This window comes from Eurosta solidaginis, chromosome 1 (assembly GCF_040869045.1).
Source record: "Eurosta solidaginis isolate ZX-2024a chromosome 1, ASM4086904v1, whole genome shotgun sequence".
Lineage (NCBI taxonomy): Eukaryota > Metazoa > Arthropoda > Insecta > Diptera > Tephritidae > Eurosta > Eurosta solidaginis.
Genome location: NC_090319.1, coordinates 59,607,351 through 59,622,449, shown reverse-complemented (window position 1 = coordinate 59,622,449; position 15,099 = coordinate 59,607,351). Strand labels below are relative to the sequence as shown.

Below are 15,099 nucleotides of genomic sequence, written 5' to 3'. Positions count from 1 at the left end.
TTCGGGATTATAAATATGTGTTGAAGAATATTGCGGGATTGTTGTCGTTATAATTTTGAGGCTGTTTACGGGGTAACTTCAGGATTACTTCGGGACCATTACGCGACTATTTCAGGATAGTTTTCAAATCCTTTGTGGACTAATTCGTGTCAATACGGGATTGTTTTGAGGATCAACCCTTAACTACTTTGGGATCATTCCAGAATTATTTTTGGGATCATTTCGGGACTATTTCAGGATCATTCCATCTCTTCCCCTCTAACCTTAACTCGCAATGAGACAAAATACTCCCGAAATTATTTCACAAATACCGAAACTAATTATAGTCATAGAAATAGGTAAGAAACAATTTCTTACTAGCGCCGAAATGATACCAAAACAATCCTGAAGCAATTGCTATTTTGTAAATATTCACAAATTTGGAAATAATCCAGAAATAATATTATACTCTCGAATACTCACGCGACATACGAGCTCAGCAATTAAAAAACGACAACGTTCCTCCTTTATTTTATAATCTAAATTATGAGCGAGTAATGCTGGAACGCCTGAAAATATAACGAAAAATGTATATAAAAAAGTTTGCTATTTTCTAGTTGTGGGGTTATTTTTGAATAATGTTCGAATAAAAAATTATTATTATAATTATAAATTATAAACGATTAATACTATTCGTTTAAAATAATTGGAATAATAGCTTAATATTCGAACAACAGCATAATAATATCTTTTTTTTTTAATCATTATTCGAATAGTAATGTAAGGTATTTGAGAAGCAAGGTAAAGTGTTTGAATAGATAATAAGGAATTCGAATAGTAAGATAAGAAGATTCGAATTCCGAATACCTGTCGAACAAAAGCGTTTGTTATTCGAATAACTTATATTCGAATAGTCTCACCCTTACCATTTTCGTTCAACTTACCAATAAACATATCAATCAATTTAATAATTCCATCAAGTAATGCTTGCGCTGCATGTACAACGGAAAAAAAGTGACCGAAAATGCGCGCACGCGCCGTTACAACAATAAAACGTGCAGCCAATGCCAAATCGCTGAGGAAAGAGTCGTGCGCTCGCAATGTGCCCTTCTGCAGTAACTGTGATAAACGCCATTTATGTACCTGACCAGGAAAATGTAAGCTGGGAACATCGAATTCGCTAAATAAAAAAAGGATAGAAAAATATAAAATTATTATAAAAATAGAAAGAAGGAAGGAAGTAGAGGAAATAGTAATTTGAAAAGGCCCAATATGTACAGGGTAATAAAAAAACATAATTTTTGGGGGCACTGTGCTATTAGGTGTTTGTTTTATGGGCGCAATAATGGTGACACCAGCAGCAGCGCGAGTTAATGAAGTGTGAGACGGAATGGGATGACAGCCAAAAGGGCTACTAAAAGCGAATGCATACAAATTTGTTGTATAATTTCACCGGCTGCGCATAATAATCGAGCGAATTCATTGTTGCTTGTAATATGGAAATTATTTAAATTGCTGTCAATTTTCTTTTATTTTTTTTTTTTCATTCAATTTTCTTGCGTGTAGGCGAGCCATTAATTTCTAAGTGGAATGCGTGCTATGAATGCGTAAAAATGTGTCAAATACAAGAGTCGAGTCGCTTCAAGAGCTTAGCACATGAATGATTATGTGACGTCAGGTGTAAGTTATGTAAGTGCTGGCGAGAGCATTTGAGCATTTACTTTGCGAAATAAAATTTTTGCGCCAAGTTATGTAAGAATAATGAAACCAAGCTACTTTTCATGAGAGTAATGTGTTTTCGAAGAGCATAGCTGTAATGTAAACTTTGATAGGGTATTCTTTCTAGCGTTACGGCGAACATATCTGAACTTAAAAAAAAATTATTAGATTTATTTATTCAAAAAGATATTTGCATGCATTTAAGTATAAAGCTAATTAGAACTATCTTATAATATTTTTGTTTAAAAGTACTTAATAATATTTAAACAATAAAACCAAAAACGCAAAAAAAAATTGTTCTTACTGAAAAAAGGTCTTTATCTATCACTTCTCTCCTTCCTCTCACTTTTTCCTCTCTCCATATCTATATTTGGGCCTTCCACTCTCTCTTTCTACATTTATATCACACACTCTTACTCCCAATTCCCGTTGGTTAAGCAAATGCCATGTGCAGGCAGAAAACACGATAAACGGATCAAGTCAGGACGACAATATGATCTTGCCGACCACAGTGGCAATAAGGAGGGAGGTATGGTATTGGCCTTGTGGTGTGAAAGAGACTACGCATCAAGGCGAGATGATTAAACATAACATTTATCTGCGGCTACGCATCCACTGACTAGAATGAAAACTTTTTCTATTAGAAACTAAAAAATAGATAATATAATTGTCCCCGCCATGACATCGAAATCATGTTTGTCGAGTTCAACGCCTGGGTGACCAAGGAAGGGGAGTTTGGTCCTACATTGAAGGAATTCAGATTCCACCAACAAATGTCTTCAAACTGGTTGATGATGAACGCGTATATTTCAAGACATCTGCAGAGCCTATTTCAACATTAAAAGAAACACCAAGGCGTAGCTGTGGTCAATGAACACCGAAATGAATTGATTATACGAGCCGGACCCGTGCGCATCTTGCGCAACCAATATATGTAAGTGTCTTATCAAATATCAACAGAAATCATCTGTTCTATCAATCAATTTCTTTGTGTGCTCACAATCGTTTATTTTTAACAAATTATTTTAATATAGCTAAACAAAAGCTCTACGACCAAAATTGCCCAAAAGCTCGCTAATAGCCCGAATCTCCATCTTTACAACCAAAACTTTATTTATAGATTTGGATTCCAAATAAGAGCGAAAAAGGGACCTGTAAAACATAAAAACAACAATTAGAAATAATATATATGACTGTGATCGAAGATGGCAGGCATAGCAACAGTCTCCTCTTTTGGACATACTAAATATCAGTTCGGAATATTACCTTGTGGCAGAATTTACTACCGAGTTGATTACGAAAAAGATAGCTGATGATTGATTTAAAAAATATTTTAAGGAAGACTTTAGTCTTAAGTTTTGGTTGTTTAGCGTACTTCAGAAAACATCGAGACCAATATGAATATTTTTCGAATAGAGGGACTTAGATATAGACTTCAAAAGCAGGTATATATATGTTTTTCTGATTTGGCTTGCGGAACATCTTAAAGGCGCTCTAGATGCTACAAAACGGATAATAGGAAATTTATGAGAGCTTTTTTTAACATACGGAAGCTCGTTCTTAGTCTTGTCAGAACTCGCCTTTGGTAGCATGGGAAGAGGGCGGCTACCACTCCGCTAGAAGACCCAGGTGGAAAACGATTTTAGTTCCTTTGGTGTTACCAATTGGCACCAGATGGCACAGCGAGGAAGCGACTGGCACAACTTGTTTGACGGACATAAGAGGATTCGGCCAAACTCACTTACTAAATTTGTGAAACTTCTTTCACCGCGACAAATTGTACAAATAACATGATTTTTCTCGAGAGATACGGACAGAGCTGAGATGAGCAAATTAAAACTGGAAAGACCTGGGTTGCTGGGACGGGCTCATATCGTTCTGAAGTATTATATACTATACCACAATCTAAACCCAACGCCGTCCACCTAAATTTGGCGAATAGGTCCAAGACCTTTATCATGATTTCGGACGAATTGAATGGGCCGCAAGTAAATAGAAGAACGCAAAGTTTTATTTTCATGTTCTTCGATAAATGCGATCGTGATCGCTCTGATCACTTCCACCGTTGGTTCCAAACAAAACGAAAATACGCGTAATCTCAAACTTATTTCCAGATATATATAAAACTTCGCTGATAGCAAAAACTGCCATTTTAAATCCTTGAGAACAACAGACGTATTTTATTGCAGAGACATGGTGGCGAAGAACATAGCGTTAACAACTGCAACGAGACACATTACCTAGAAGCAGCTTGGGGGGAGACCATACGGTCATAGTAGTATAACGTCATCGAATATTGGACGGACAGACTACCTACTTCCCGACATGCGCTTCAAAGGGTCCTTTAGAGCCACAATTGAGGTGGAATATGGGCACAAGAGCGCTCACATGACGAGACGATACACGTGCACGCCGATGGTTCAAAAGTAATGGAGGATGTAGGGTCTGCGGTATACTGCGCTGATCCGTAAATGAGCAAATCCTACAAGCTGCCAGATCACTGTGTTTTTCAGGCGGAAGTGGTTAGTAGCCGTGACTAAAGTAGTAGAAACACGGGAAAAAAATAGCTTAAACTTCAGCTGCGTAAATTTTTACATGGACAGCCAAACAGCAATTAAGGCTCATAATCTCTCATAGCACATCTAAAAGTGTGTTACGAGTGTAAGGAATCTCTCTAAGGTTCGGGATAGGGAGAAAATATATCTGTATTAGATGCCTAGGCATAGCGGAACAGATAGAGATGAAAAAGAGGTGGAACTAGTTAAACAAGGCGCATCGCTCAAAGCTTGTACCGTTAATGTACCAATAAATTGGGCAAGATTAAAAGAAAGCTAGAGGTGCACATTAGGAGAGGTGTGAAACCAAGCGCGGGGCTTGGAGAAGAAAATGATCGAGCACGTCTCGTGCTGGTGCCGTGCGCTAGCCAGGCTAAGGCTCGAGCTATTAGGAGTGGCACAGCTATCAGATTTAGAAGCAGGGGCCTAGAAAGCTCTTAGCATTTGCCCAGAGGACGGAGTTATTTTGTAACATGGTTCTTGGTTTCCGATAGGGTTTCTCTGTATGGTCGTAAGCAAACTTTTGGTAACACGATGGACACATTCAGTCTATATGGGGTGCTCACGGACCAGCCAGTTCAACCTAACCTGCCATGCCACATAATTTTCTGTATATGCTTCAGAAGAATGTTGAAGCGAAGTAACTGCATTCTGGGTGATTCAATAAACAGAAATAAACCAATGGCGCTCTACTACTTCGCTGAACTACGTCACTAGTCTGCTTATGTATTTGATCCAAAGGTATCATAAAAAATTAATGACGACAATCTTCATAATTTTTAATGCCCCTACAGCAAAAAACACTTAATATCCATTTGAAAGATAAACGTATTCAAATTAATTCAGATAAAAATAAATTATCATATTACATAATATAAATATTTTATACACATTGCGCTAAACAAAACATTAAATTCAAAGAAAAAAAATTACATATAAATAATTTGTACGATTAAGTATAGTATTTATAATGGAATATCTTTGATTTGTGCGCGTGGGCACGTTTGTACTATATTTTGAATTTATTTATTCAAACGGTATTTACCCATTTTTACGTATTGTTTCCAATTGTTCCAAAGTTAATTTCTTCGGTTTGCCATATTTATCCTTTTGCAAGCTTTACAGAAATATTTTTTTTTTACAATATATGCAAATTGTTTTTGTTCAATTTATATAATTAAAGTTTCAATTTAAGAAATATAGAATTAGGTATTAAAATGATTTATGTGTTTCTATGTATGTATGTGTGTAGTCTGTATGATATAGTGTAGTACAAATATTAAGTATGTAGATGTAATGGAAATTAGGGATGTAGCGAATATTCGGATAAGCATCAGCAAAACTGAAAGCGCAATCGTTGCAAGCCGCATTGAGGAAAAAGCAGCAATTGTACGTTCTCTTATGAGTAATTTCTAAAATGTGTCATTCGATTCCACATCTGTATTAGCGTTGCAAATGAGTAAACTCTACATTCGCAACATCTCTAATGGAACCAAGGCGAATTCAGTACCAGGTGTTGTTATCCCAACAGCAGATTGCTTCTTCCTGATTATTTTTCATACAACGCCTTGTACTAGCTGTGTTTTTTTACATCTTTATACAGTATACCCGCAAATGCAGATGTATATACAAGTAAAAAAAAAAACACGGTTTATATGTCAGTTAATCGAAATCATGAAAATTTTCTTTTGACTTGACATTCTTCTGCCCGGCGAAATGATTGAATTCGCTTTGCCATCACCTTGTTTAGATTCGCCTTGAGTGGAACTGAGTCAGTATATGAAAAAGTACTTATAGATTTGACAATAAATTTACAAAAATAAAGAATCAAGGGAAATAACGTTTTCGAAGTAGTTTTTTAATAAAATAAATTTGATGAGTTGTGATTTTTGATATTTTTATTCTAAATACATACATAAGGGCTAGTTCGGAACATTTTTGAACTACATAGGACCAGCTTATGGTTCCAAATTAGTGGTATGGAAAAGGCGGTTCTAACTCAAATGGTGAAAAGTGAAAGGAAAAATGTGAAAGGAAAAGTATATACATACTGACATACATATATGTAACCGCAAAACAGCAAATGTGTGTGTGTGTGTGTAAGCGCAACACCGCAAAAGTGTGTGTGTGTGTTTGCGTGTGAACTTTGTGAACCCAGCAAGAAATCGAGCGACTGATACTGGTCAGACTGACCTGATACTGATCTCATCAGTATCTGATCAGTATCAGCTCAGTATCTGATCAGTACCAGATCAGTCTGATCAGTATCAGTCACTCGATTTCTTGCTGGGTTCACATAGTTCACACACACACACACACACACACATTTGAGGCTTTGCGGTTACATATATGTATGTCAGTATGTATATACTTTTCCTTTCACATTTTTGCTTTCACCATTTGAGTTAGAACCGCCTTTTCCATACTACTCAAATTAACGAAAGAGGTCGGGTTTACTGTGTCGATCCAGAAATAAGTAGATTCTAAAAGCTGTCAAATCACTGCAGTGTCTTTCAGGTGGAAATAGTAGCCGTGAAGAAGGCAGCAGAAATTCTGGAGGACGCGTGTTTAAGCTGCAGTCGCATTAATATATATACATACATGTATATTGATAGTCAGGCGCCGATCAAGGCAATAATCTGACTCAGTACTTTATCAAGAACTGTCCGGGAATTCAAAGAAACATTGGAAAGACTTCGCTAAGGCCGTACCATACATCTATGCTGGCTTTCCGACCATAAAGGGATAGAAGGTAACGAGAAGACCGATGAATTGGCAAGTGAGGGATAGAAGTTGATGAATCGACGGTAGACGTCCAAATCCGGGGATTCAAGGGGTTGAAAAGAGCAATATAAAACGCAATTTTTAGCCTCACCTACGCGGGGGGAGTTCTTTTACAAATATGAATGTACCATACATATATTTAGCCAGCGAGGCTCTGGTGGCATCAAGTACCTCAAGAAACCAGGGGGTAGGGTGGGGGATGGCCTAGAAGGTTTAGTATGGTCATGTTAATTGTTTCCGAAAACTTTCGAGGAGTGTCTTTAATATAGTTCATACAATAACAACAACAATAAAGTCCCAATCCGTTTGGGAGTAATCAAAAGGAGGCAGGAGTTGCATATGATCAATCAAGTAGGAAAGGCAGGTCTCTGAAGCTAGCAAATTAGTACGATCTCGTGTTTTGATTGTGCATATGGGTTCGGCTAGCTTAAGTTTAAGCCTCGATATATTTTAAAATATAAGTGTAATAAATTTAATTAAGTTTAATGTAGCCCAATCCTCGATATTTTTTAAAATACATATGTAAAAATTAAATTAACCCGTATTAAATTAGCATTAAATATTGTGCAATTTAGTACGGTCTCGTTTTTTGATTGTGCTGAAAAGGTGGGGCTAGCTTAAAAGACCTAGGAAAGGCGTTGACAGAAGCACGGGGCTGCAAAATTTCTAAGATTATGTGCAAATCCTACGACGTTAGGCAGACAAAGTTGCTTATATCTCTAAAGAGAAAAAACTTAAGGATCACGATGGGCATACTAACTGGACACTACCTTCTGCTGTCACATGCTTATAAGTTAGGACTCGTCAGTAGCAGCAGGTGTAGGAGGTGCGAGCTGCAGGAAGAAACGGTTGAGCACGTCTTGTTTTCGTGTCCTACGCTCGATAGGCCAATGCTCTAGCTACTAGGGTGGGCAGACTTGCCAGGTCTCGAGGCAGCTGTTAAGTCAAGTCCCAGAAAACTTTTAGTATTTGTCAAAAGATCGAAGTTATTTCATAAGTAAGCCCTGGTACCTAGTTGGGGTTGTTCCATTTGATCGTCAAGCATTCAGTCTATGTGAGGTCTTTATTGACCGGCCAGTTCTACCTAACCTAACATTTCGGTATTATTTGCACGATTATTTTGGGACTATTTTGAAATCTTAATGAAATCATATTGGCATTTATGAATACGTGAAACTATTGGAATGTTATTATTATCGAATTGTAATCAACGAGTTATCGGACTGCTATCAATAACAACTGTTATCTAAGAGTTATCGGTATATAATAGGTAAATTATCGATGTGTTATCAGTTTATTATCGAAAAGTTTTCGAAAAAATATCGATTTTTATAAAAATGTTATCGATGTGATATCGAAAAAATCGATTTATTTAAAAAATATCGATACTTCTACGATAGTATCAAAAAGTTTTTCGATTTATTATAGAAAAAAAAGATTTCTAATCAAAAAGTTATAGATTTGGAAAAATTTTCGATTTGCTATGAAAAAAAAATAATGTTTTGGAAAAAATGTCGATTTGTTATTGAATAAATATCGAATAGTTATCGAAAAGCTGTCGATTTGTTATCATGTCAAATTTCAATAACAGATCTATAGCTTTTTTTTTATCAAATCGTCAACAAATCAACAACTTTTCGATAACAAACAGCTAACTCATCAATAACGTTTGATATCGATAACAAATTTATAATCCTTCGATAACAAATCGCCAACTCCTCTATAATATGGCGATGTCGAGAAATATATAACACTTAAGACATGTTATTCGCTTATAGAGCAACTCTGTAAGCTAACATATCAGTATACATACAGTACGTCGCTCCCCGTGAGAACCGAAACCAACAGTACCCATAATGTTCGAGAGAAGTTTTTCGGTCACGTAGTGCAAGTCAATGAAGATGCTCCGTTTCAGAGAGTATTCCAATCGACACCCATCTTTGGAAGCAGACGAAGAGATACCTCAACTTAGATATGAGCACTTTGGGATTCGAGGAGTTGGGTGTCGCAATCCTTTAAAGGGGTTGCCAGCGCAATTTATAGCTCCTAAAACCAATTGGCAACCTCACTTACCCGTGGGGAATTCTGTTATCTAGCATATGAGGCTATGGCGAAACAAATTACACACGGAAGGAGGAGGTTGTATGACCCATAACGTTCAACGTAATGGTCGGCCTAGTACATTTGTGCTATTTTCAGGAGCGCCCGGGTCAATATAAGGTAAAAAACCATTAACAAGGATAAAACTACCAAAAATATTCAGGAATGCTGCTTATCGATACAAGAAAAAGAAGAAGGGGAATTAGACATGATTCATAGTGGTGCTCCCAACTACTTAATGATGGTAATGGAAACTGAGCCCTAGTGTTAGAAAAATACGGATTTCACACAGAATGAAATAATTGGGTCTTATTGAACTCAATCTTCCATACAAAATACAAATTCCTAATTATCTCATTATTGCTTTATTGAATGAATCTAGTATATTTTGTTTGATGGATAGAATTTTATTGTCAATTTAACAAATGACAATCAAAAGTAAATTAATACAATAATTTATAACAAATAGAAAAAGAACAAGTAAAGGTGTTTAAGTTCGTGTGTAACCGAACATTACATACTCAGCGTGAACTTTAATTGTACATTTCATTTCAGATAAATTACTTTTCTACATAACACGTGGCACCGCCCGTTTAAAAAAAATTTCTCCCCATTTCCTCTTACAATAAAACTTGATAAGGGAAATATTATTGATTCAAAACTATTTTTTCCTAAGTTATAGCTTATTATTCTAGTTTACGACCCTTTTAAACTTGTTTTATATCTAAGTTGCCGTGGTCTTTAACCGATCCCGTCCACTTTTACTACAAATATTTTCTACTATAGGGAAAATTACGATCTGTTAATTTATCTTCAAGTTATGACTCCCGAAACATAGAAAATTGCTTAGTCATAAAAGGGGCGGTGCCACGCCCATTTTTTTAAATTTGAAGTTTTTCCTATTTATTGTTATAAATCCACTTGGAAAATGAAATACCATTGATATAAAGCTCTTTTTTGCAAAGATATAGCTTATTTTATTCGTCCACGACCCTTTTAAAAATCTTTTATATAAAAGTGGGCGTGGTTCTTAACCGATTTCGTTAACTTTTCTTCAAAGCATTCCTTATAGTAAAGGCAACCTCTCCGCCGAATTTTGTTACGATAGGTTTAACGATTTTTGATTTATGATTAATAATATTTGTAAAATTGATTTTATCACAAGTGGGCGGTGCCACGCCCATTTTAAATTTTTTATAAATAGTCTCAATATCAGTCCACCAGTCAAATTTCAACATTCTAGGTGTATTATTTACTAAATAATCAGGTTTTTTGTGTTTTCCAAAATTTTATATATATAAAAAGTGGGCGTGGTTATCATCCGATTTCGCTCATTTTCAATACCAATCTATTCTGGGTAAGCTCGTGTACCAAATTTGGTAAAGATATCTCAATATTTACTAAAGTTATCGTGTTAACGGACAGACGGACGGACGGACATGGCTCAATCAAATTTTTTTTCGACACTGATGATTTTGATATATGGAAGTCTATATCTATCTCGATTCCTTTATACCTGTACAACCAACCGTTATCCAATCGAAGTTAATATACTTTGTGTGCAAAGCTCGCTGAGTATAAAAACACCAAAAAAATCTAAACTTTATTTTCGCAGGATTTGCAGCAAAAGATAATATGGCTGTGCGAACACCCCAACGGGTTAGGGGCTTAGAATATACCCGCGGCAGGTATGCCTGTCGTAAGAGGCAACTAAAATGCCAAATTGATTCAAGGGGTTGCCAGCGCAATATATAGCTTCTCCAACCCAACTGTCAACCTCACATACCTGTTTCTTTGACAGGGCGGGATGGCCTAGAAGGTTTCATGTGGTCATACCTAATCGCTAACGAGATGGAAGGGCTAGTACCTTAACGCTGCTTGTTACCGGAGCGTACCGGATCCGCATTCGGAAAAGGACCTTATCGCTACAGCAACAACAACAACAACATGGTCGTTCGAAAATAGGCACATATTTGGTTAGGTCCAACATCTATGAGTAGTTAAGGAGGAAACGGTAGTTCATCCATTTTAACTATTTTTTGTAAAAGCGTAATATTTTTTTGGGACTGCTGACAAATGTTCGCTTAATGAAGCAAGTGGCCCCATTTGAAAAGGAAATTTTAATTATTTCATTAAACAAACTTGTGCTTTAATTAAGTTTCTGTGTGGAATTAGTATAATTAAAAATCACATTTTTCATCAAATTTGTTTATGTTCGTAACAATACATAAGCTTACATTCTAATAGAAGCAAGTAAAAAAGAAAAATGTTATTTAAAAATTATGAAAACAAATTTAAAAGGCAATATCTATAAAGGAATTTAATCTAAGAAAATCTTTGCAAGCCAAGCATGAGCGACGAATTCATTTCCGGTGACTTTATGCTATGCAATGATTTTTAATGATAAAAAAAATGTGAAAAGTAAAAACAAATAATGAGAAACTTATGGTTTCTAAAACCACAGCTGCAAACTTTTATCGATAGAATTTAACAAAAAAAAAAAAAGTAAAAAAATGAGCACATATTTCCAACTCTTATTAACTCTTTGCGTTGGCGCTCAAGCTTTACGGTTTATTAGCAGCCATCTATGCAGATGTGTGTGTGTTATGCACATAAATAAATAAATAAAAAAAATAAAATAAATTGACCCGCATTGTTAGCAACAATAAACAGGGAAATACAAATGAATACAAAAAAATAAGAAGAATGTATATCATAACAACAATAATAACAACAAAATTTAAATGATATAAAAAGATACACACAAAAAAAAAAAAAAAAGAAGACAATATTGCAAAGCGATTAAAAAATCAATAGAATATTTATGTATTGGCTTACCCAGACTCGCGCAATGACTTCAACTGTGAATTGGTGAGACGTCGCGGTTCACCGCTACCATCCGATGCAACGGCATCCAACTCATCAAAGGGCGGTGCTATAAATAGGTCGCGCAAATTAATCGGTCGAGTTTTGTTGCGGTTATTAACGCTGTTCGTCGCATTGTTGGTGGTCAGCGCGAGTGTTGTTGCGGATAGCGGTTGTGGGAGTACTGCATATTTATGTAGTGACGGCGATGGTGGGTGGTTGTGGCATCAATAACAACAAAATAAACAGAAACAAGAGCAACAGAATGCAATAAAATAAAACCAGATTAATCAAGCTTCATCATTTTTAACTTGTTGTATATACGATAAATTGATAAATATATGTGTTATATAGATAAATTTTTATGTAGATACAGTTGCGTACAAATTAATAGGAGCACCGTTTCTTACCAACTCTTTCCTTGAGTTTTTTTAAATTATAAGAATACAAGGCTTTGCCCGCACTTCAAAATTTCCCAAACTTCCTCCTATTTTACTTCCGCAAAAGTATATTTTGGCGATTGTTGACATCACTATGGCATTAAAGCGAGCCACACTGGTGTACATGCACACATAAATCATCATTTACACACATACATACATACAAGGCAACGAAGAGATACTCAAAAACACATGTAATCATCAGCCAAAGTTGTTACTCACACATACACACGCATATATGTAGCTCAATTATCAAACAGGATATACAGCAGTTCTAGAAGGCGAAATGTCTAGACTTTAGAGTAAATATGCGAATGAAGCAACGGAGAGTATAAAAGCAGCGCAAGCTGAGTAGTCAGTAATCAGTTTGATTTAAACACGCGATTAGTTGTGAAGTATAATTGTAAAGTACTATTCTGAAATAAGTCTAAATAAAGACCAGTTTGCAATACGGAATATTGGAGTTATTTATTCGACAGTTCAGCGATTCAAACATTAGTAGAATCAGGGACGGAAAAGAATAATTTTTTTTTTCGGAGTCGAAAAAGTCCGGGTCAAAAATTGTCCTAAGTGAAAATGTTTGAGTTCTCAGGTATCCCTATAGCAATATCATGTCGAATCATGCATCCTTTTTATTTTTCGAACTTTTTCCATTAAAGTCCGCATATAAAAGTAATATCTGCATCTGTAAAAAAAATGTTTTTAATTCGGATAAGCCGTTTCTTTGTTATCAAGCCGTACTTTTATGTTGGCCTTAAAAAATAAAAGTCTGGATTTAACTTTTATTTCCGGACTTTTATTTTTAAAAGTCCGAGTTTAACTAGTTCTATCGGACTCAGGTAATAAAAATCCGAAAATAATTTTTATCTTGATCCAAATATATTAAAAGTCCAAAATTAATTGTTTTGCAAGGAATTATATTATAAAAGGAATAACAGTTTCCGCCCCTGAGTAGAATGTTTCAAACAAGCGAAATTCCCCTAAATTCGTTACAATATTGACCATCCTCCGTCGTCTGTGCTTCCCCTCCCTTTTTTTAACTTTCACGTGGTCTCCTCCGCCGTATCTCCTCTTATTCTCACACCACTCCACCCCCACTTAAAACTTGACCAATTTTCAGATTACTAACATGCGATATGCAGGATTTTTTCCCATTTGAATGCGAGGCGCCCTTTTTTCATCTTACATTTTTCTGGTGGTGCTGGAAATTAACCAGACATCTGTGTGGCTCTGTTCGTATGACATATTCAAATGTGCGCTAACTCTCTCGTGACCTCCCTGCCTAGTATAGATAATCAAGAGACTATTAAAGGATATGGGCTCTGAGTGGTAATCTCTTGAATGAACGATAGAATAAAACGGAGATAGGTTCGGGAAAAACGGCAAGGATGACGAGAGACAGTACTGTACGAACGGACATGTTAGCAACAGTGAGATCGCCGTCGCCCAACTCACTGTGAAACAGACGACTAGTCGAAGACCGCTTGGAAACAGGGAAGGACTGGACGATTCTGGAGATCTGAAATCAGGTCTCATACAAGACCTTAAGCGCTTGTTGCTGACCTTTTCGTTATTCCACTGAAAGTAAAGGACCTCGTCGTGGCTATTATTATTATCGCGGCTGATTGCCAAGTTCTCTATCAGACGCAGAGAACTGTGGAAGTTACTTTCATCTGGTTGGCGTTACTTCAACTCCTTGCAGTTTTGTTTTGTCTTTAAGTCTTGGAATATGGTCAATGTCACTTTTATTCCAAAATCAAAGAAGAGTTTACACTTCTCTCTCAAGCACTTTCTACAAACCAGTATTCCTCGTTCCTGTTAAAACCGATGGAGCAACTGATTGATCTCTAAATATATAGTAGGATTGCTTGGGAGCGGTAATTACCATCCTAATTTGCCTATTTTAAAGGCAATTGTACTGAAAGAGCTCTTAGTTCGGTTGCTTAATGCTGATAGTAGGCTGACTTGACCACTCCAAGGCCTCGAATGCAGGAGCTGGCCTCCAATTACATTCACGAGGAGCTACAAGATCTCTTTACCGCCTTCATTGGCATAGTACCGCTGGTACTATACCACTGGGCTAAGAACCTTGAAACTATACTTGACAGCAAGCTGCATTGCGAGCTTAACATAGCGAAGAGAGCTAGTAAAACCTCGAAAACATTGTACTGCTGCCACGGTGGGGCAATGGCTGTCTGATTTCATCTTCTATATACAGCACCAATTCTAATGCAATGTTAAATACCTATGTACCTGGTAATTTAGAAGGTGCACGCTGCGCGGGCTGTAATAAACTCGAAATGCGAGAACCTCTTTTGCCCGGTGGCTAGCTAAACCCCTCATATGGCCTCAGAGGAGAAATGTGGTGGGGAACTCATGTGCCGCCGAGGGCTGGTGCACTTGTATACCGATGGATCTACGCTGTATGGGAAAGTTAGAGGAAATTGACAAAATAGGAGAGGGGGGAGAAATAAATAGGGGAAGGGATGAAGAAGGCAAGGGGAACACTTTTACAATATATGTATGTAGGCCAGTATTTTTAGAGTATTGGGTATAGTTGTCTTAAAGATGAATTAGCATGCAATTTTAAAAAGTGCGCGGTGTCACGCCTATTTATGGGAACATACCAAATTCGTTAAATATCCACAATTATTACA

General features: G+C 36.5%; 1 protein-coding gene across 3 annotated transcripts in view; it reads right to left on the bottom strand.

Annotated features, from left to right (window-relative positions):
- LOC137254260 (uncharacterized) overlaps positions 1-15,099 on the bottom strand; it is a 53,806-nt gene that overhangs the window by 9,656 nt on the left and 29,051 nt on the right. For 2 of the 3 annotated variants that reach the window (XM_067791950.1, XM_067791955.1), the window contains exons 4-7: positions 11,976-12,186; positions 5,299-5,370; positions 924-1,159; positions 463-548 (exon numbers count right to left, since the gene is read on the bottom strand). In XM_067791950.1, the coding sequence (XP_067648051.1) occupies positions 463-548; positions 924-1,159; positions 5,299-5,370; positions 11,976-12,186 (605 nt within the window). The remainder of the gene's footprint in view (positions 1-462; positions 549-923; positions 1,160-5,298; positions 5,371-11,975; positions 12,187-15,099) is intronic. The other variant, XM_067791958.1, reaches the window with a different exon arrangement.